Raw genomic sequence first — 22,255 nt, 5'->3', positions numbered from 1 at the left:
GTGACATCATCCACTTTCATCATCCATCCAGTTCACAAATATGCAGAAATATGCAGAAAGACACTTAGTGCACAACATTTTCAGTCTGGGACTTCTCCATTTCATTTCTCTAGTTCAACCGATCGCAGCCGGCACCCGCCCGCCCGTCGAGCATCACTACTCTGGACGGGTCTGACTTAGAATATGTGGACAACTACAAATACCTGGGTGTCTGGTAAGACTGTACACTCGCATTAAGCATCTCCAATCCAAAATAAATCTAGAATCGGCTTCCTATTTTACAACAAAGCATCCTTCACTCATGCTGCCAAACATACCCTCGTAAAACTGACTATCCTACCAATCCTTGACTTCGGCAATGTCATTTACAAAATAGCCTCCAACAATTTACTCAGCAAATTGGATGCAGTCTATCACAGTGCCATCTGTTTTGTCACCAAAGCCCCATATACTACCCACCACTGCGACCTGTATGCTCTCGTTGGCCGGCCCTCGCTTCATATTCGTCACCAAACCCACTGGCTCCAGGTCATCTATAAGTCTTTGCTAGGTAAAGTCCCGCCTTATCTCAGCTCACTGGTCACCATAGCAGCACCCACACGTAGCACGCGCTCCAGCAGGCATATTTCACTGGTCATCCCCAAAGACAACTCCTCATTTGACCGCCTTTCCTTCTAGTTCTCTGCTGCCAATGACTGGAAGGAATTGCGAAAATCACTGAAGCATGAGTCTTATATCTCCATCACTAACTTTAAGCATCAGCTGTCAGAGCAGCTTACCGATCATTGCACCTGTACACAGCCCATCTGTGAATAGCTCACCCAACTACCTCATCCCCATATTGTTATTCCTTTTTTTGCTCCTTTGCACCCCAGTATCTCTACTTGCAAATTCATCTTCTGCACATCTATCACTCCAGTGTTTAATTGCAAAATTGTAATTATTTTGCCACTATGGCCTATTTATTGCCTTACCTCCCTAATCTTACTACATTTGCACACACTGTATATAGATTTTTCTATTGTGTCATTGACAGTACGTTTGTTTATCCCATGTGTAACTCTGTGTTGTTTGTGTCGCACTGCTTTGCTTTATCTTGGCCAGGTCGCAGTTGTAAATGAGAACTTGTTCTTAACTGGTCTACCTGGTTAAATAAAGGTGAAATAAAATTACGTTAAAAACAAAAAAAAGTTTTACATTCTTCATGACGACATGACATCATTCATGTTCCTGGGATTTCCTTTCCTCTCTAAGTGCTACTTTTGCTTGGGGTTCGATTGGATGTTCAGAGGGGAGCAAGACAGCTATGTTGTGGGGAGGACGGAGTTATGGGGAGGTTAAAGCGAGTGAGGGCAAAGCATGAGATTGTCTTAAAGTGGAGGGGGATTGGGGCTAGTTTCCTGGACCCAGATAAAGCCTAGTCCTGGACTAAGAAGCGTGTTCGATGGAGATTCTCCATTTAAAGAAGTTAATTTGTGTCCGGGAAGATATCTGTTATGTTCGAGAATGTAGATGATATTCCTGGTTTAGTAGTGTGGTTAGTTAAGGTGGTGCAATAGAAACAGTGTGGAGAATGGGAGGTGTGGGGGTAGCGTGGAAGAACATACCTAAGATAACATTTGTCGGTTGATTGTATCCACACTGTCCTGGCACGAGGATGGCCAGCGAGAGCCTGAGGATCTATCAGCTGTGCTGGTGTGATTGATGGTGTCTGAAGGCAGTGTGCTCTGCGGTGCTGGTGAGTCTGATTCTGTATGAGATTGTCAGTCGTCTAGGGACCACTGGCTGTGTGGAAAAGCTTCCCTTTCTTCTACATGTTGTTAATCACGACCCCTCTGGGGAACATTTCCATGTCGTTCACAGCTAAAGCCAACCCTATTCTACACCTTATCCCAAACCAACCGTCTGGTCAAAGCCTGGCTCCTTCACAGTGATAAAGAGTTGATTATCATTATGCTGCATATCTTTTATGTATCCTTTATTTAAACATTAAAGCCACATTGAGATCGGCATCTCTTTTTCAAGTGAACCATATCACATCTCTGCGCATGTGTTTGAATGACATCCTATTTTCTAGGTTCCTTTAAATCCCCTTGTGGTAATACTGAGAATGTGTGTGTGTGTGTGTGTGTGTGTGTGTTTGCGTGCGTGCGTGCGTGCGTGCGTAGTGGCAGAATGTTAGGCGCCGTGATCAAGCTAGGGATTAGGGTAAGACTGCAGGAGAAGAGAGGTATAGCAACAGAGGGCATATATAGGGCAAATACAGGGGGAGACATCACTTTAGTGCAAAACAAATACCCGTCAATGGCTTTGAAGGAGAGGGGAGGGGGACATGTAGCGAAAGCTCATAGATGGCTGGGTGTAGGATTGGATGTGTGGGGAGGGCAGTCAGAGAGTCATCTCAAAGGCTTTGTGGCTCTCTGTGGCAACCACTTTTCACACTTTAGGAGAAAGGGGGTTGCTACTGTGAATGATGCTGTAAAAGTACAATATGTGGCATGTTGCATCGGCTAGGACTCTCGGTCTTGTCTTGTCTCGTCTCTGGACCTGCCACATTGAGAACCAGGGTATCCATCCACAGGTGAACACTGCTGAACTGAGTTAAAGATTGGAGTTTTTTTCGTGTTTTCTTACCACGGGCTTTTGCCTGGCCCGTCCATTGAGCTCATTTGGCTTCCAAGGTGTACTGTCTGTCTTTTCCTCCGAAAGAAAGTTTCCTTTGAGTTTGTCATCAGACAGAGAATATTTATACCACCAGTGGGTTTGTTGTTTCTCCTGTCTTGAACATACATAGGGGAATCCAGTATGAGACTTAGTCCTGTGTGATAAAAATACTTCAAAAAGAAAAGTGTAAAAGGTCTGCGGCCTCTCACATTTCAGGGGTCATAGAACCATACTGAACGGTGTAGTAGGGGAACAAACAGGTCCATATTGGCAGCTGTGGAAGTGCATTTATTTGCACTCAGAGGGGCAGCTGCTCCGACATGGGAGGTGAGGTAGAATCTGTCAGTGACATCCCCCCCCCTCCCCGTCCCCGTCCCCGTCCCTCAACCAATCCCACATCAGAGGGGGCGGGAGTCCTGTGTGATGGGCAGGGCAACATGGAGGAGACACACACAGTCTGCAACTAGGAAGTGCAGTGCAGCCCAAACGGGAGATGTAGTGGAGGTTTGGAATGGGTGGAATGACACAACCTAGGTGAGGATCAACCGTCATATGAGGTAAAAGAACAGTATTGTTTTGTGTGTGTACACACAGAGAGGTATGTATAGGAGAGGTACACATATACCCAGGTAGACAGTTATGTTAACTGTATATGTATATTCAGCAAAATATATATATGCATACGGGTTAAGAGAGGTATGTAATCTGATGAGAAGTATATGGAGGTAAACCAGTGGGTATTATGCAGGTACAGAGATACATGTGCATGCAGTTAGACCGGTGTACTGTATACATGCAGTAAGATAGGTATACAGGACTTGTATGAGTGAGGGTAAAGGGTTGTGTATATAAATGCAGGTACTCTTGCACCATTGCACAACAAATTGGATATTGTTTGTATTCATAAATAGGTATGTGTGTTTGCATTGTCATAAAGGGAGGTATATGTGTAACTCTGCACATCAGGGGTGGAAGGGAAGAGTCCAAAAGAGAAAAGTGTGGGGGTACACTTGGTAACTGTCCCAGTGGTGGCTGGTGAGGAGGCTGGTGAAGAGGGGAGCTGGTTGGAGGGTGGAGCCCCCTGATGGAAGCTCGATTGTGGGACAAAATAAAGTAGCTATCTGCCCTCCTCGAGTGATGGGCAGCTCTGAAAAGCTATATCAGTCCATGTACTGTATGAATATGTTTGTCTATAGTAGTGTGTGTGTGTTAGGTGAATGTAGATGTACATCAGTGGCTGTATGTGTGAGGTTTTGTAAAATTGTGTGATTGTGAATGTAAGTGTGTATGTTTGTGTCAACCATCTGCCTCTCAGAGTGATTGCCTTCCACTAACACAGAGCTCCATCAGTACCAGTACTCCAACCAGACCTTGTGGGTTTGGGTTTGCATACATGTGCACCAGGTGTATAACAACACAGGAGCAGAACACCGCTCAGGGCTGTTAGCTTCTCTGTTAGATAGAGACGCACAGCACAGCCATAGACCATGGGGGGGGGGGGGGGGGGGGGGGCTGCAGCCAGAGAACCCCAACTCAAAGTGGGGCCCAGCAGCCACAAGAGCCCCAAGTGCAAATCACCAAAACGGCTATGCAAAAGAAAGCTTTTTTGTTTTTCTCTGTGACTTTTTTCTTGGTGACTATCCGTGTTGCTGGTGGTGATATGGTGTTTCACAAAATGAGGAAAGAGGCCAATTGTTACTCCTTTTCTTTCCCCCCTCTCTCTTCTATCTCTTCCAGGTCAAAAGTCAGGGGTCAGTTCATACTTCCTGGTCCTCGAAGACCTCAAGGAAGAGCGGAGGGAAGAGTTCGTTGGGACACTCCACCTTCATGTGGAGGAAGCGGCTGGCGTGGCACGCCCCGATCATCCTCAGGTCCGTCACCTTCATCAGCAGCTTGGGCCAGAAGTGGGGAATGTTGTGCTTGCGGTGGTTGATGTAGTGCTCGAAGGCAAGCAGGTACGTCTCCTGGCACTTCTCGATCTTAACTACCGATGTCAGGCCAGAGCGATCTGAGAGGAACGCAAAATACATACCTTTAAAGACCAATAATAATAATAGAGAAATGGTAGAGATATTGAAGCTTGTTCATAAAATGTTACAAACATAGGGAGACCTTCAGTGTGTTCAATACAGTTGTTCTTTGGTCATAAAGTGGTTATGTCTGTTCTTAAAGTGGTTATGTCTGTTCATGAAGTGGTTATGATCCTCTGAAGTCCTTCCATTGATTGCCTGTTTTATCTGTTAATAGAGCAGTTGCGTTTGTTCATAGAGCTGATATGTCTGTTCAAAGCACTTATGTCTTTTCATAGCTATTATGTATGTTCATAGAGTTGTTATAACCTTTCACAGCCTCCTGGCTCCTCACCTGAGCTCATGAGGAGCACAGCCTGCAGCAGGGCCACCTCCGAGTCGTCCAGGTTAAACTGCGCCAGACTCTTGCCCAAATCAAAGATGGCGTCCGACACCACGCCCAGCCCGCCATTCTTCAGCTGCTCCCTCTTCACCGCCATCTCGCCGCTCAGGGTAAGCGTCTCGCTCTCTGGGTCGTAGCGCACGGCGGCACGAAGCGACATGATCTCCATACAGCAACCTTTCAATAGGATGATCTGGTCCTCACAAGGCAGCTGGAGGGAGGAGGGGAGAGGGAGACTGTTAGAGTCTACACAACATAAACACAATCAGGTCATCCCATGGCAGTGAGGGGCCTGTTAGGAAACCTATAGTCAGCTGAAGTAGAAAGCACTTAAGGTCAAGACACACACACACACACACACACACACACACACACACTGCAGGTCTCACAAGGTAACTATAGGGCATATGTACATTATACACACAGCCTGGGAACATAGTGACAGAGATGTTACTAAATATCCAGTAATTCTAGCAGCTACCATAACCACAACAGTTAGCGACATTATTCCTCTGCTGGTCAGTGAGACAGTTATTTATAATGATAGTCCAGCTACAGACTACATAACTGGTGAATCACAACCTTTCGGACTGTTTGTCGGGGACTGTGGATGAAGGTGAGTAATGTGTGTGTGTGTGTGTGTGTGTGTGAGAAACAGCAGCATTATGTCCTCATTATAGAGCAGTATGAGTCATATAGAGGAGGCAGTGGTGAATATACAATTTAACAAGTGTAATAACGCACGCATGTAGGAATGAACAGACAGACACACCATAACAAACAGTTCTGCTGAAGGAGGAGGTAATCACAGTCAAATCTGTGTTGATGAGCCCCATTAGAGACACACAGGGCCAAATGAGGACACAGGACAGAGACAGTCACACACAGCAACTTACACAAAAACACACAGGCACACACTACACAAAGCGCTTTAAACCCACCTCTGAGAACATGGTTAGTTTTTTGGCAAAGTCGACGACGCGTGTGATGGCGGGGGTGATGATCTTGGTGAACTCGCTGAAGGCCTCCAGGTCTACCTTGTCTCCGTCTGGGGTGGGAGCCCCGGGGGACTGACCTATGTCCTCAGGCTGGGGGCACAAGATGGCATCTAATGAATAATCCCACTGGGCAAACACAGATCAATCAACCTTCTAGTTTGATATTTCGGTTGTCACTGGCTTCAAATTATGGGTTCAAATTTATGCTCATTTAAGTATTTTGTATTTATATACTTATTTTCATTGCATTTGAGTATTTTAAAATAATGTGGCAGAAATAAAGTACTTCTATTTGAAATATTTTATTATTATTTGTAAATAGTTGTTTCCAAATACATTATTTCAAAAACCCCTAGGACTTAACAGACCTGAGTTCAAATGCATGGAGTATTTAAAAATGTGTACTTGAAATTAAACGTGTGTGTATTTGAGTACTTTCCAAGTGTATTTCCAAATACATTCCAATATTCCACTACCTTTATTTTCAAATATACAGTACCAGTCAAAAGTTTGGACACACCTACTCATTCAAGGGTTTTTCTTTATTTTTTACAATTTTCTACATTGTAGAATAAAAGTGAATACATCAAAACTATGAAAACAACACATATGGAATCATGTAGTAACCCAATATCTTTTAAAAAAATTAAAAAATATTTTATACTTGAGATTCTTCAAAGTAGTCACCCCTTCCTTGCCTTGTCAGCTTTGAACACTCTTGGCATTCTCTCAACCAGATTCATTAAGTAGTCACCTGGAATGCATTCTAATTAACAGGTGTGCCTTGTTAAAAGTTAATTTGTGGAATTTCTTTTCTTCTTAATGCGTTTGAGACCATCAGTTGTGTTGTGACAAGGTCGGGGTGTTATACAGAAAATAGCCCTATTTGGTAAAATACCAAGTCCATATTATAGCAAGGACAACTCAAATATGCAAAGAGAAATGACAGTCCATCATTACTTTAAGACATGAAGGTCAGTAAATTAGGAAAATTCCAAGAACTTTGTCAATAAAACCATCCAGCGCTATGATGAAACTGGCTCTCATGGGGACCGCCTCAGGAAAGGAAGACCCAGAGTTACCTCTGCTGCAGATGATAAGTTAATTAGAGTTACCAGCCTCAGAAATTGCAGCCCAAATAAATGCTTCACAGAGTTCAAGTAATAGACACATCTCAACATCAACTGTTCAGAGGAGACTGCGTGAATCAGGCCTTCATGGTCAAATTTCTGCAAATAAACCACGACTAAAAGACACACATAATAAGAAGAAACTTTCTTGGGCCAAGAAACACGAGCAATGGACATTAGACCAATGGAAATCTGTTCTTTGGTCTGATGAGCCCAAATTTGAGATTTTTGGTTCCAACCGCCGTGTCTTTATGAGACGCAGAGTAGGTGAACGGATGATCTCCGCATGTGTGGTTTCACAGTGCAGCCTGTTTTGTGTGTGTGTGCATGTGTGTGCGTGAGTTGATGTACTGAGTGAGTGAGTGAAACGATGTACTGAGTGAGTGAGTGAAACAATGTACAGAGTGAGTGAGGTGATGTACTGAGTGAGTGAGTGAGTGAGTGAGTGAGTGAGTGAGGTGATGTACTGAGTGAGTGAGGTGATGTACTGAGTGAGTGAGGTGATGTACTGAGTGAGTGAGTGAAACGATGTACTGAGTGAGTGAGTGAGTGAGTGAGTGAGTGAGTGAGTGAATGTACTGAGTGAGTGAGTGAGGTGATGTACTGAGTGAGTGAGTGAGGTGATGTACTGAGTGAGTGAGTGAGTGAGTGAGGTGATGTACTGATTGAGTGAAACGATGTACTGACTGAGTGAGTGAAACAATGTACTGACTGAGTGAGTGAGTGAGTGAGTGAGTGAGTGAGTGAATGTACTGAGTGAGTGAGTGAGTGAGGTGATGTACTGATTGAGTGAGGTGATGTACTGAGTGAGTGAGTGAGGTGATGTACTGAGTGAGTGAGTGAGGTGATGTACTGAGTGAGTGAGTGAGGTGATGTACTCAGTGAGTGAGATGATGTACTGAGTGAGTGCGTGAGATTGTACCAGTGCTCCTTCTGTTATGCTTGTTTTCGAGGCTGTTGTTATCAACACCTCAGATATGCCCTGGATCAATCCATTCTGAGCAGATCCACGTCGACTTTACTTTGAACAATAAAACCATTTTAACATAGCCTCTGCACGCTATGTCTCCTTGGCCTGGTTGCCATGCAACAACTGTTTGGACCTCAGCGCCAAGGCAACCATCGCTACGGAGACACGTGTGTATGGGGGAAGTACTTTCCTCTCAGAGGGGGCTACGTAGAATTGGTTGCTAAGGCAACAGGGCAGATTCAGTAATAGCTTTTCTGAATGACATTCCTACTGTTAGTACAGAGCAATGTCTCCCCACAGGAGGTGGTGTTCCTATGTGACAAGCAGTCCTCAACCAATCATTGCAGATGACATAAAACAACTATCTGACATAGAACAATGAGTAAGGAGATGTGACTTGTGCAATTCAGTCAGTGAGTCAAACATCCATTCACGAATTGGTGAATGGACCATTATTTTATGAAGATTTTTAATTTACTGAGTAAACCAATACACCCACAAATCTACCTGTTGTTGATTAGCTTAACTTAGTCTCGCTGAGCCCTGGCCTATCTTATTTTAGCCTAGCCTATAGCTTAGCCAACTTTAGATTAGCATAGCATTAGCCTAGCATCTCACCAGGAACTTGCGTTTCTGTTTCCAGTGGGAGCCCTGCGCGTTGGTGTGGTGGTGGGCCTCTGTCACATGGCGGATCAGCTCCCACTCCGAGCTGTCGGGCTCCGGACGTCTTTGTAGAGTCTTCACGATCTCATCCTTCTTCCTCTTCTCCCGGTTCTCCTCAATCAGACGCCGCTTGGCTACCCGCTTAGAGTCGTCCAGCACCACTAAGGACACAGAGTTGTTTTGTGAACCTACTGTATTTCAGTATTAAATGTAGAAGTAATGGAAATGTAAAGCAGCGAGAAGGTAGGTGTGATATATTGTGAAATATATGGTTGACACTTATGGTCCCACACTCATGGAGTGTGACACTCACGGTCCATAGCCATGCCAACTGCGATGCACTTCCTGAAGCGACACAGTTGGCATTGGTTCCTTGTGATCTTGTCGATGATGCAGCAGCCATCGTACTTACAGGAGTAAGCCGGGTGAAGGTTCTTCTGGATAGTTCGCCTGAAGAAACCCTGTGGACATTGCTTGCATCAACTTAGTTATTTCAAAGTACGATATCAACATAATGACGTTATATCAACCACATTGGTAGTTCATTAGCTTAGGGGCTAAGTTTAGAAAAATAAAACTGGTTCTGCAATGTTGAAAAGCCCATAAGGTGTGGAGACCAAAGTTTATTTTTCAATTTCAACTTATTTATCAAAGAATTCTTTAAGAAAAGTGCAAGGGTGACAATATACGGTATTTGGATGCAACTGTATATATTTTTTAAATGTCACTAATATAATATGTCAATCGTTTTGCGATAATTGTCGACAGTTAAATTAAATTATTAATATACACAGTTTGAAAAATAACACTTCCTCCTTTAATGCATATACAAAGTAAAATCAGGTTATTCCCTAGTAGTTACTGTGGAATGCCTAGGTCATATAAAATGTTACCCAACCAGTCCTTGAAGTCCTATACAGGCCAGTCATGGGCCATGTCTCTCACCTTGCAGCCCTCGCATGTGATGCAGCGGTAATGGTAGCCGGTGGCCTTGTCTCCACATACCACACATGGCTCATCCTTCTCCAAGTAGCTGGGGATGTATCCTGGGACAGAGAGGCTTAGTGCTGAGGGAGAGATGAGAGGAGGAGAGAGGAAGTAGAGGAGAAAGAAAGAGGAGGAAAGAGGGAGTAGAGGAGGAAGAAGAGGGAGTAGAGGAGGAGCAGAGGAGGAGAGGAAGAAGGGGAACAGGAGAAGTGTGTATGCCTGTGTTTGATTAGGTCTGTGGGCACACACACCCTGACCTAATAGCACTCCAGGGGAAATCCTAAAGTCACTCACCACCTAAAGTCTTCAGAGTATTTTTATTTTACCTTTATTTAACTAGGCAAGTCAGTTAAGAACAAATTCTTATTTTCAATGACAGCCTAGGAACAGTGGGTTAACTGCCTGTTCAGGGGCAGAATGACAGATTTGTACCTTGTCAGCTCTGGGGTTTGAACTTGCAACCTTCCGGTTACTAGTCCAACGCTCTAACCACTAGGCTACCCTGCCGCCCCGGTAGAGTAGAGAAACACATTTACTGCGTGGCGGTGCTAAGACCACACAGCTAGCTGAAACATAATTTTTCTTTATATTTCTAACTTGGAATCCCTTCTTTTCGAACAATCTATGTAAAATAACTGGTTTCTCTCTCCAATTCATCTCCTGAAACGCGTGCCCGCGTCTGAGTCTAAAACACTGAAAGCAATTATTTGGCAGATTCTCCACATACACCATATGGTTTAAGTAGAGAAAATACATATTTTTAAAATGATTTCACTGACCAGCTAGGAATGCTGTGTGTTTAAAACATGCCCCTCATAAAAATACTTTATAGAAATGTATCCAAAGCATGTGGCTGAGTGGCTAGAGAGTAAGGGCTTGGAATAGCTAAATGATGCAAAAATGTGTAAATGAGCATTAACTTGTCATTAACTGAGGAATAGTGGCCAATGGCTTGTACATGAACTTACCAGACATGCTCTTCAATGAACATGTGCTGTTCTTTCTCTTCCTTTTTGGTCCATTGGGCCAGCTGGGGGGGGGGATTTTTACTTTTTAATTCAAACATACAAGCACCTTAAAAAATAACATTCCAAAATACAAGCCACCACCCAGCAACCAATCACCAACCACCCTGTAACCATAAATCCCAACACACACCAAAACACAATAAAAAAAAAACTACAAAGCAGGGCAGCCATACATATCTCTTCACAAGCTGATTACCATTTCATTGACAGGACAAACTACCTCCCATCCCCCAAACAACATATTCTTCTGAAAATCCCCCAATGTCATTCAGTTACTAGGCTCACAGTAACCTGGTTCCTATACGTAATCCACATGACATGACCATCTTAGTGACCTAACAAAACATACACCAGGCATAGATCTGGACTGCTGCCTGAAAAAACACGAGTGAGTGAGTGAGTGAGTGAGTGAGTGAGTGAGTGACATTAGAAACAGAGGGGGGAGCTAGAAAGAGAAATATAATTATTAGGAATCACAAAATTCATAAGGCAAATGTAGTTTCTGCTTAGATAATTGAGGTTTCCTAACACACACCACACACATTAACATCAGTTGATACCCAATGTTACAACACATCTATTTGGGTATTTCAGTTTTATTTTACCATCAAAGTCATTGACGTGTGCTGCTCCCCTTAGGAGGAACTGTTTTCTTTAGCCTGGTCAAGCAGGCTGACCACTGCACTCATGCTTCCTTTCACTTCACTTGTCTGAAGGGAAGCTATGGCAGATCAGGCTAGTTTCATAAGGACAGAGTTCTTTCTCTGTCCTGGACAGGTCCCGGTGTCTTTCTCTATGCATAACCTCTCTGACATGGTCAATATAATACACAGTCACTCCCTAACAACACCATTAGTTTTTGGCTCTTTCATTCACTCAGCCTCAAGGGTTCTGTGGTTATGTGGAGGGGGAGGAGCAAAGGACATTCACTTAACCATGCTCGTGCACACACACTCACGTACACACACACATGTACAGGCGTCACAAGGAAACTAGTTCCCTTGACACCATCATTCATCCATGTTGATGAATGTTTTACAGATCAACCTCCATCAAGTATCCCTAAATTGTGCTTCATCTAAATGACTGGTAACATCAAGTTACAGTTGAAGTGAGAGTTATGATTGGCTTAGCACATTGCCTTCAATGTGAGTTCAGTGATTCTCCGTCTTCTCTCCTCCTCTGTACCCCTCTCCGTCCTCTCTCTACCTGTCCCTTCTCTACCCATTTCTCCATTCAATCTCTCCCGGTTCCCTCTCTCCCCTTCTCCATCAGAGATATGTTATTCCCAAAATGGTTACCCTCCTTTTCAAATGTGAAACTTGGCATTGGCTGTCATATGCTCACACGCACACACACACACACCTGTTGATGCAGTAGGGTTGCAGAATATGCATGGCTGCAGTCTGTATATCCCCCTGAGAGATCTGAATAGTATATCCTTCCAGAGCGATCCTCTCTGTACAGTATCTAGGATTCTGTGATGTTGGCTGGGTGCTTCAGCTCTCACTACTCTCTCTCTCACACTCCCTCCCACTCGCTTTCCCTCTCCTTTTCTGGAAAGGAGTATGTTGCTTTCACTCTCCCAACCTCTCTCCCTCTTTCCATCTCTCTCGCCATCCTTCCCTCTCGCTCATGCTTTCATCTGTTGACCCCTTCCCCCTAATGACAGCCAATTGGTGATAACTAGGGATGCACCTTCATGAAACGTTTGGCCGATACCCATAAACAATATTTAAAATTTTAGCGGCCTTTTAAGCATTCTAGTACAATGAAATAGTTTAAAACACACACACAAAAAAGTTATTTTTCTGGCATTTACACATTACCAGTAAAACATAATCAAAACCTATTTATTTCACTTACTTGCTGTGCTGTTCCATTGTTTAGTCTCAACCAGGATTTCATCATTCATGTCAAGCAGTGAAGTTTCAGCTCTGTCTGTCCGTGGCCTCTTTTCCTCGGTGCGCACTGTGTCCGTTTCCATCTTGTCCAGCTGTCTAACATTTCACGTAAACCCTGTTTGTCTGCATCAAAGTAGCGGTCCTTGTACCTAACATCGAGCATGGGGGCGACACAGTAGAGGCTCAGAGAGAACGCTACCGAATCGCTAGTTCACAACCTCTAGTAGAGTACTCTTATAAGTTAACTCGACAGCCTGTGTTGGCATTTTTGTTGAGCAGGCGTTTCAATGCCATGACAGGTTATCACGTCTGCTGCAGACGCAGTTAGAGCTTATTTCTCGAGTCAGTTGTTTGAATAGTGCTAGGAGTTCTAGGAGTGTTCATGTTTCCAAGTTTCAAACATGTTCTCAAATGCCATTGAAATGGCAGTAGCGGTATGAGAACCAGCATATTCTTGAGCATGCAATACGGCTTTCCTCAGTATGAAATCCTATATTTTATGTGGCGTCATTACGTCATCTACCTACGTTATATTAGGTATGCACGTCAGCTTTGACATCGGTTTTGCACATCGGTGTTAAACTAGACATCGGGCAAATGCCGATGTTTGCATTTTAGCTAATATCGTCCGATTCCGATATGCTCATATATATCATGCATCCCTAGTGATAACTATCACCTCATGTGATAGAGCTTTAGAAGAAACCTCTGTCTCTCTCTGTTCCATCCCTCCCTTCTCAAAATCCCTCAGTCCTCCCCCTCAGAATTACTTGATCTTTAATCCCAAATCACAGAGGCTTTGCTTATGTAATCATGGAGATTGTAGAATACAATGGGACCCACAGCTACCATGTTGTGACATTTTTATGTAACACCTGGTAAGTATTCCAATGATAGTCTTTGAAAGGTGTTACAAAGGGAAAAAAAAAAGGTAAATGTGTTTGATTGATCAATAATATAAATAGGTGTTTTAACAATTGCTGTTAGTTCTCAGTGTTTTGAAATTCACTGCCAGTGTTGAATTTAGAGAAAACACAAACTGAAACACAAGCAGTTTTTTATATATACACTGAACAAAAATATAAATGTAATATGTGACAATTTAATATTTTACTGAATTACAGTTCATATAATGAAATCAGTCAATTGAAATAAACCAGTCAGTATCTGGTGTGACCATTTGCCTCATGCATAGAGCTAGTTGACGTTGGAGGCGGCTTATGGTAGAGAAATTAACATAAAATTATCTGGCAACAGCTCTGGTAGACATTCATACAGTCAGCATGCTAATTGCATGATCCCTCAAAACTTGTGGCATTGTGTTGTATGACAAAACTGCACATTTTAGAGTGGCCTTTTTTTGTCCCCAGCACAAGGTGCCCCTGTGTAATGATCGTGCTGTTTAATCAGCTTCTTGATATGCCACACCTGTCAGGTGGATGGATTCTTTTGTCAAAAGAAAAATTCTCACCAACAGGGATCTAAACAAATTTGTGCACAAAATTTGAGAGAAATAAGATTTATGTATGGAACATTTGGGGAATTTTTGGGACCAACACTTTACATATTGCATTTATATTTTTGTTCAGTGTGTATATACAGTACCAGTCAAAAGTTTGGACACACCTACTAATTCAAGGGTTTTTCTTTATTTTTACTATTTTCTACATTGTAGAATAATAGTGAAGACTTCAAAACTATGAAATAACACATATGGAATCATGTAGTAACCAAAAAAGTGTTAAACAAATCAAAATATGTTATATTTTAGATTCCTCAAAGTAGACACCCTTTATTTGATGACAGCTTTGCAAATTGAAAACATGTTTTTAGAAATGTTTGCAAATGTAATGAAAACGAAATACATAAATATCTATTTTACGTAAGTATTCAGACCCCTGAGTCAATACTTTGTAAAAGCACATTTGGCAGCGATTACAGCTGTGAGTCTTTCTGGGTAAGTCTAAGAGTTTTCTACACCTGGATTGTGCAACATTTGCCGATTTATTATTTTCAAAAGTCTTCAAGCTCTGTCAAATTGGTTGTTGATCATTGCTAGACAACCATTTTCAGGTCTTGCCATAGATTTTCAAGTAGATTTAAGTCAAAACTGTAACACGGTCACTCAGGAACATTCACTGTCTTCTTGGCAATCAACTCCAGTGTAGAATTGGCCTTGGGTTTTAGGTTGGTGTCCTGCTGAAAAGTGAATTTTTCTCCTAGTGTCTGGTGGAAAGCAGATTGAACCAGCTTTTTCTCTAGGATTTTGCCTGTAGGATTTTGACTTAGCTTCATTCACTTTCTTTTTTATCCTGAAAACATCTCAGGTGCTTAAAGGTTACAAGCATACCCATAACATGATGTAGCTGACACTACGCTTGAAAAAGTTAATAGCTTTGCCACATTTTGAGCATTTACTTTAGTGCCTTGTTGCAAACAGGATGCATGTTTTGGAATATTTTCATTTTGTACAGGTTTCCTTGTTTTCACCGTCAATTAGGTTAGTATTATTGAGTAACTACAATGTTATTGATCCATCTTCAGTTTTCTCCTATCACAGACATTAAACTCTAACTGTTTTAAATTGACCATTGGCCTCACGGTGAAATCCCTGAGTGGTTTCCTTTCTCACCAGCAACTGAGTGTCACGTTCTGACCTTAGTTCCTTTATTATGTCTTTGTGTTAGTTTGGTCAGGGCGTGAGTTGGGGTGGGTAGTCTATGTTCATTTTCTATGTAGTATTTATGTGTTTGGCCTGGTATGGTTCTCAATCAGAGGCAGGTGTCGTTCGTTGTCTCTGATTGAGAACCATACTTAGGCAGCCTGTTTTCCCCACTTGAGTTGTGGGTGATTGTTTTCCGTGTCTTCACCACACAGAACTGTTTCGTTTTCGTTTCTGTCTTTCACTTTGTTATTTTGTATTTTCGTGTTCAGTGTCTTGTCATTAAAAATGACGAACACTTACCACGCTGCACATTGGTCCGATCTGTCATACTCCTCGTCAGAGGAAGACGAATTTCATTACACTGAGTTAGAAAGGATGCCTGTATCTTTGTTGTGACTGGTTGTAGTGATACACCAAGTAAAGTGGAATTAATATTACCATGCTCAAGGGAATATTCAAAGTCTGAGTTTACTTTTTTTTCTTCTTTAAAAAAAATCTACCAATAAGTATTTGTGGTTGAATCTGTGCTTGAAATTCACTGCTCGACAGAGACCTTACAGATAATTGTATGTGTGGGTTACAGAGATGAAGTAGTCATTCAAAAATCATGTTAAACACTATTACTGCACAGAGAGTGAGTTTATGCAACTTATTATGTGATTTGCTAAGCACATTAACACTTTCACTCCTGTATTATTTAGGCTTGCCATAACGAAGGGGTTGAACACCTGACAGCTTTTGATAATTTATTAATTTGTAAACATTTTGAAAAACCAATTGAAAGTCCAATTTTCCATCATGGTGTATTTTTTTTATTCAAAATGTATAACAAAATGTGGAAAAAGTACATTGGGTGTGAATACTTTTAGGCACTGTATATACAGTACACACTATACAGTGTATTCGTAAAGTATTCAGACACCTTGACTTTTTCAACATTTTGTTACATTACAGCCATATTCTAAAATGGATTATATTGTTTTTATTCCATCAATCTACACACAATACCCACATTGACAGAGCAAAAACTGTTTTTAAGAAATTATGCCGATTTATTAAGAATAAAAAACTGAATTATCTTATTTACATAAGTATTCAGACCCTTTACTCTGTACTTTGTTGAAGCACCTTTGGCAGCGATTAAAACCTTTGAGTATTCTTGGGTGTGACGCTACAAGCTTGTCATGCCTGTATTTGGGAAGTTTCTCCCATTCTTGTCTGATCCTCTCAAGCTCTTTGCGGTTGGATATGGAGTGTTGCTGCACAGCTATTTTCAGATCTCTCCAGAGAAGAGAGATTGGGTCCGGGCTCTGGCTAGGCTACTCAAGGACATTGACTTGTCCCGAAGCCACTACTGCATTGTTTTGGCTGTGTGCTTAGGGTAGTTGTCCTTTTGGAAGATGAACCTTCGCCCCGGTCTGAGGTCCTGAGCACTCTGGAGCAGGTTTTCATCAAGGATATCTCTGTACTTTGCGCGGTTCATCTTTCCCTTGATCCTGACTAGTCTCACAGTCCCTGCTGTTGAAAAACATCCCCATAGCATGATGCTGCCACCACCATGCTTCACCGTTGGGATGGTGCCAGGTTTCCTCCAGACAAGGCAATCAGCCCAAAAGCTTGGTTTCATCAGACCAGATAATCTTGTTACTCATTGTATAATAATCATTTAGATACCTTTTAGCAAACTCCAAGTGGGCTGTCATGTGGATTTTACTGAGGAGTGGCTTCTGTCTGGCCACCCTACCATAAAGGCCTGATTGGTGGAGTGCTGCAGAGATGGTTGTCCTTTTGGAAGGTTCTCCAATCTACACAGAGGAACTCTGAAGCTCTGTCAGAGTGACCATTGTAGTAGAAATCAAGTAGTAGAAACATCAAGGGTGATCAATGGAAACAGGATGCACCAAAGCTCAATTTTAGAGTCTCACAACAAAGGGTCTGAATACCTTATTAATAAGGTATTTCAGTTTTTTTTTTTTATAATTTGCAAAACATGTCTAAAAACCTGTTTTCACATTGCCATGATGGGGTATTGTGTGTAGATTGATGAGCAACATTTTGTATTTAATACATTTTATAATAAGGCTGTAACGTAACAAAATGTGGAAAATGTTAAAGCGTCTGAATACTTTCCGAATTGACCTTACATACAAAAGTATGTGGACACCCGTTCAAATTAGTGGATTTGGCTATTTCAGCTACACCCGTTGCTCCATAGACAAACATTGGTAGTAGAATGGCCTTACTGAAGAGCTCAGTGAATTTAAACTTGGCATAGTCATAGGATGCCTGCTTTCCAACAAGTCAGTTCATCAAATGTCTGCCCTGTTAGTGCCGTTATTGTGAAGTGGAAACATCTAGGAGCAACAACGGCTCAGCCACGAAGTGGTGAACCACACAAGGTCACAGAGTGCTGAAGCACGTGCTGAAGCACGTCAGCACAATAACTGTTTGTCAGGAGCTTCATGAAATGTGTTTCATGAAGCCTAAGATCACCATGCGCATGGACAAGCTTCGGTTGGAGTGGTGTAAAGCTCGCTACCATTGGAAACACGTTCTCTGGAGTGATGAATCACGCTTCACCATCTGGACGAATCTGGGTTTGGCCAGGAGAACCCTACCTGCCAAAATGCATAGTGCCAACTGTAAAGTTTGGTGGATGAGGAATAATGGTCTGGGGCTGTTTTTCATGGTTCGGGCTAGGTTCCTTAGTTCCAGTGAAGGGAAATCTTAATGCTACAGCATTCATTGACATTCTAGACGATTCTGTGCTTCCAACTTTGTGGCAACAGTTTGGGGAAGGCCCTTTCCTGTTTCAGCATGACAATGCAGCGTGCACAAAGAGAGGTCCATACAGAAATGGTTTGTCGAGATCGGTGTGGAAAAACTTGACTGGCCTGCACAAAGCCCTGACCTCAACCCCATTGAATACCTTTGGGATGAATTGAAACGTCAACTGCAAACCAGGCCTAATCGCCCAACATCAGTGCCCGACCTCACTAATGCTCTTGTGGCTGAATGGAAGCAACTCTCTGCAGCAATGTTCCAACATCTAGTGGAAAGCCTTCCCAGTAGAGTGGAGGCTGTTATAGCAGCAAATGGTGGACCAACTCCATATTAATGCCCATGATTTTGGAATGAGATGTTCGGAGAGCAGGTGTCCACATACTTTTGGTCATGTTGTGTATATATAAACCACATCAGGGAACAGGATATCATGTTAACACCTTTTCACAACTTCCGGTGAAATTGGAGGGCACGCAATTCAAATAAATAATCATAAAAGTTATGGATATTAAACATTTAGGTACATTCAAGTATCTTATATCGGTTAAAATATTAAATTATTGTTAATCTAACTGCATTGTCCGATTTACAATAGACTTTACAGCGAAAGCATGCCATGCGATGTTTGAGGACTGCACCCCACATCAAAATATTTTTCAACCAGCACAGGCTTCATAAAATCACAAAGAGTGATTAAATATTCTCTTACTTTTTGAAAATCTACCTCTGATTTGCAATCCAAAGGTTACCAGGTTACCAGGTTGCAAATCTGCAATCCGAAGGTTACAACATGCATGGTCATTTTGTTAGATAAAATCCTTCTTTATATCCCAAAAAGTCAGTTTAGTTGGCGCCATCGATTTGAGTAATCCACTTGTTCAACATGCAGAGAAAGGAATCCAAAAAGCTACCGCTAAACTTTGTTAAAACTAGTCAAAATACATTTCCATTTAATCCTCAGGTACCCTAAAATGTAATTAAACTATCATATTTAATATGGAAAGAAGTATGTTCGATAGGAAAGCAAAATTAGCAGGTGCGCGTCCTCTTCGTCACGCTCGCACAGACTGATTTCCAACTGACTCCCTGTACTAAAACTAAATTCTTCCTCGTTTGGGAAGAAACAAGCCTGAAATCTTGAACAAAATCTCATGGAAGCCATAGGAAATGCAATCTGGGAGCTGGAATTGCATATGCCCCATAGCTTTCCATTGTAAGAGCATGGATCTCAAAAAACACAATTTCAGGTTGGTTATTCTTTGGATTTTCTCCTACCATATCAATTGTGTTATAGTCTCATACATTATTTTAACATTTCAACAAACTTCAAAGTGTTTTCTATCCAATGGTACCAATTAAATGCATACCCTGGCTTCTGGGCCTGAGTAACAGGCAGTTTACTTTGGGCACGTCAGTCAGGCGGAAATTCAGAAAAAAGGACACAGTTGATGTTTGACAAGTCTTGACCACCGACTGACAGGCCAAACATATATTTTTTTTTACTGAACCTTTCATTACATTGAGATTGGATTAATGGTCTGCTGGCTGGTTTCTTTTCACAGATCCTCTTTACCTCAGGAGGTCTTATGTATCTGGTCCTGTTCCTGTTCACTCAGAAGTCAGGTGTGTGTATCTGCCTATTAACTTGGCTGGGTTCTTGGACTGCATAGCTTTCAGTAATCAAGGCTGTGATGTCATACACTGGCATCACTGATATGACTAGTAGCTGATGTCACTATCTGGCCGTGATTAGAAGTACTGTGCTTTGTGATAACAAAGTAAACTACGTTAACCACCTAGTAAACTAACATGCGTAAACATTCTCTCAGTCACTGACCAGCCCATTAGGCCAAACATTAGTCAATAACTGCGCACACAGGTGTACACATGCACGCGCACACACACGGTGCTAGGATGTCACCCATGCAGGAAAAAGCTTGTGAATAATAAACCGGCTTGTTGTTGCAGGACAGGACATAGTGTTTGAGTCTGATGGGAACACAAGCTGGTCTCAGAGCATTTCATATTATTCTGTAAGTAAATCCATGTACCCTATTTGGTATGATATGTTACACTTGGCATTGTTACATAAGACAGATGGTTACTGAAGGCCAAAACTAAAGTAGGGTGGTTGGTCTGGCGTATAACGCGAACGTCTAGCAACCCAAAGGTTGCAAGTTTGAATCTCATCAGACAACTTAAGATGCTGTCTTAGCTACTTTGAAACTAAGTAGCATGTTTGTAATTTGTAACATATCATACGAAATAGGTGATGGACATCCACAAATTACTACATACAGTGCCTTGCGAAAGTATTCGGCCCCCTTGAACTTTGCGACCTTTTGCCACATTTCAGGCTTCAAACATAAAGATATAAAACTGTATTTTTTTGTGAAGAATCAACAACAAGTGGGACACAATCATGAAGTTGAACGACATTTATTGGATATTTCAAACTTTTTTAACAAATCAAAAACTGAAAAATTGGGCGTGCAAAATTATTCAGCCCCCTTAAGTTAATACTTTGTAGCGCCACCTTTTGCTGCGATTACAGCTGTCGCTTGGGGTATGTCTCTATCAGTTTTGCACATCGAGAGACTGAATTTTTTTCCCATTCCTCCTTGCAAAACAGCTCGAGCTCAGTGAGGTTGGATGGAGAGCATTTGTGAACAGCAGTTTTCAGTTCTTTCCACAGATTCTCGATTGGATTCAGGTCTGGACTTTGACTTGGCCATTCTAACACCTGGATATGTTTATTTTTGAACCATTCCATTGTAGATTTTGCTTTATGTTTTGGATCATTGTCTTGTTGGAAGACAAATCTCCGTCCCAGTCTCAGGTCTTTTGCAGACTCCATCAGGTTTTCTTCCAGAATGGTCCTGTATTTGGCTCCATCCATCTTCCCATCAATTTTAACCATCTTCCCTGTCCCTGCTGAAGAAAAGCAGGCACAAACCATGATGCTGCCACCACCATGTTTGACAGTGGGGATGGTGTACTCAGTGTGATGAGCTGTGTTGCTTTTACGCCAAACATAACGTTTTGCATTGTTGCCAAAAAGTTCAATTTTGGTTTCATCTGACCAGAGCACCTTCTTCCACATGTTTGGTGTGTCTCCCAGGTGGCTTGTGGCAAACTTTAAACGACACTTTTTATGGATATCTTTAAGAAATGGCTTTCTTCTTGCCACTCTTCCATAAAGGCCAGATTTGTGCAATATACGACTGATGTTGTCCTATGGACAGAGTCTCCCACCTCAGCTGTAGATCTCTGCAGTTCATCCAGAGTGATCATGGGCCTCTTGACTGCATCTCTGATCAGTCTTCTCCTTGTATGAGCTGAAAGTTTAGAGGGACGGCCAGGTCTTGGTAGATTTGCAGTGGTCTGATACTCCTTCCATTTCAATATTATCGCTTGCACAGTGCTCCTTGGGATGTTTAAAGCTTGGGAAATCTTTTTGTATCCAAATCCGGCTTTAAACTTCTTCACAACCGTATCTCGGACCTGCCTGATGTGTTCCTTGTTCTTCATGATGCTCTCTGTGCTTTTAAAGGACCTCTGAGACTATCACAGTGCAGGTGCATTCATACGGAGACTTGATTACACACAGGTGGATTGTATTTATCATCATTAGTCATTTAGGTCAACATTGGATCATTCAGAGATCCTCACTGAACTTCTGGAGAGAGTTTGCTGCACTGAAAGTAAAGGGGCTGAATAATTTTGCACGCCCAATTTTTCAGTTTTTGATTTGTTAAAAAAGTTTGAAATATCCAATAAATGTCGATCCACTTCATGATTGTGTCCCACTTGTTGTTGATTCTTCACAAAAAAATACAGTTTTATATCTTTATGTTTGAAGCCTGAAATGTGGCAAAAGGTCGCAAAGTTCAAGGGGGCCGAATACTTTCGCAAGGCACTGTACCTAATTTAATCAATGCTTTGAAATAGATGAAGCATCTGTATGGAAAAAGGGGTGTGGCAAGACAGGTTCATAGAGTACATAGTATACTGGAAAAAACGAATGTATATACATACATAGAATAGAGT

General features: G+C 42.1%; 2 protein-coding genes across 2 annotated transcripts in view; both read right to left on the bottom strand.

The window, feature by feature from the left end:
- The window catches only part of LOC139406902 (uncharacterized), a 624,715-nt gene that overhangs the window by 399,731 nt on the left and 202,729 nt on the right, over nt 1–22,255 (bottom strand). The window lies entirely within an intron of this gene.
- LOC139406895 (thyroid hormone receptor alpha-like) overlaps nt 4,184–22,255 on the bottom strand; it is a 42,646-nt gene continuing 24,574 nt past the window's right edge. The window contains exons 2-9 of the mRNA XM_071150030.1: nt 12,719–12,905; nt 10,793–10,854; nt 9,783–9,904; nt 9,151–9,298; nt 8,793–8,998; nt 6,018–6,164; nt 5,029–5,287; nt 4,184–4,672 (exon numbers count right to left, since the gene is read on the bottom strand). Coding sequence (XP_071006131.1) covers nt 4,422–4,672; nt 5,029–5,287; nt 6,018–6,164; nt 8,793–8,998; nt 9,151–9,298; nt 9,783–9,904; nt 10,793–10,854; nt 12,719–12,735 — 1,212 coding nt within the window. The 5' untranslated portion in view covers nt 12,736–12,905 and the 3' untranslated portion in view covers nt 4,184–4,421. The remainder of the gene's footprint in view (nt 4,673–5,028; nt 5,288–6,017; nt 6,165–8,792; nt 8,999–9,150; nt 9,299–9,782; nt 9,905–10,792; nt 10,855–12,718; nt 12,906–22,255) is intronic.

Source organism: Oncorhynchus clarkii, chromosome 4 (assembly GCF_045791955.1).
Source record: "Oncorhynchus clarkii lewisi isolate Uvic-CL-2024 chromosome 4, UVic_Ocla_1.0, whole genome shotgun sequence".
NCBI classification, from domain to species: Eukaryota; Metazoa; Chordata; class Actinopteri; order Salmoniformes; family Salmonidae; genus Oncorhynchus; species Oncorhynchus clarkii.
This window is presented reverse-complemented; position numbering and strand designations above follow the sequence as displayed.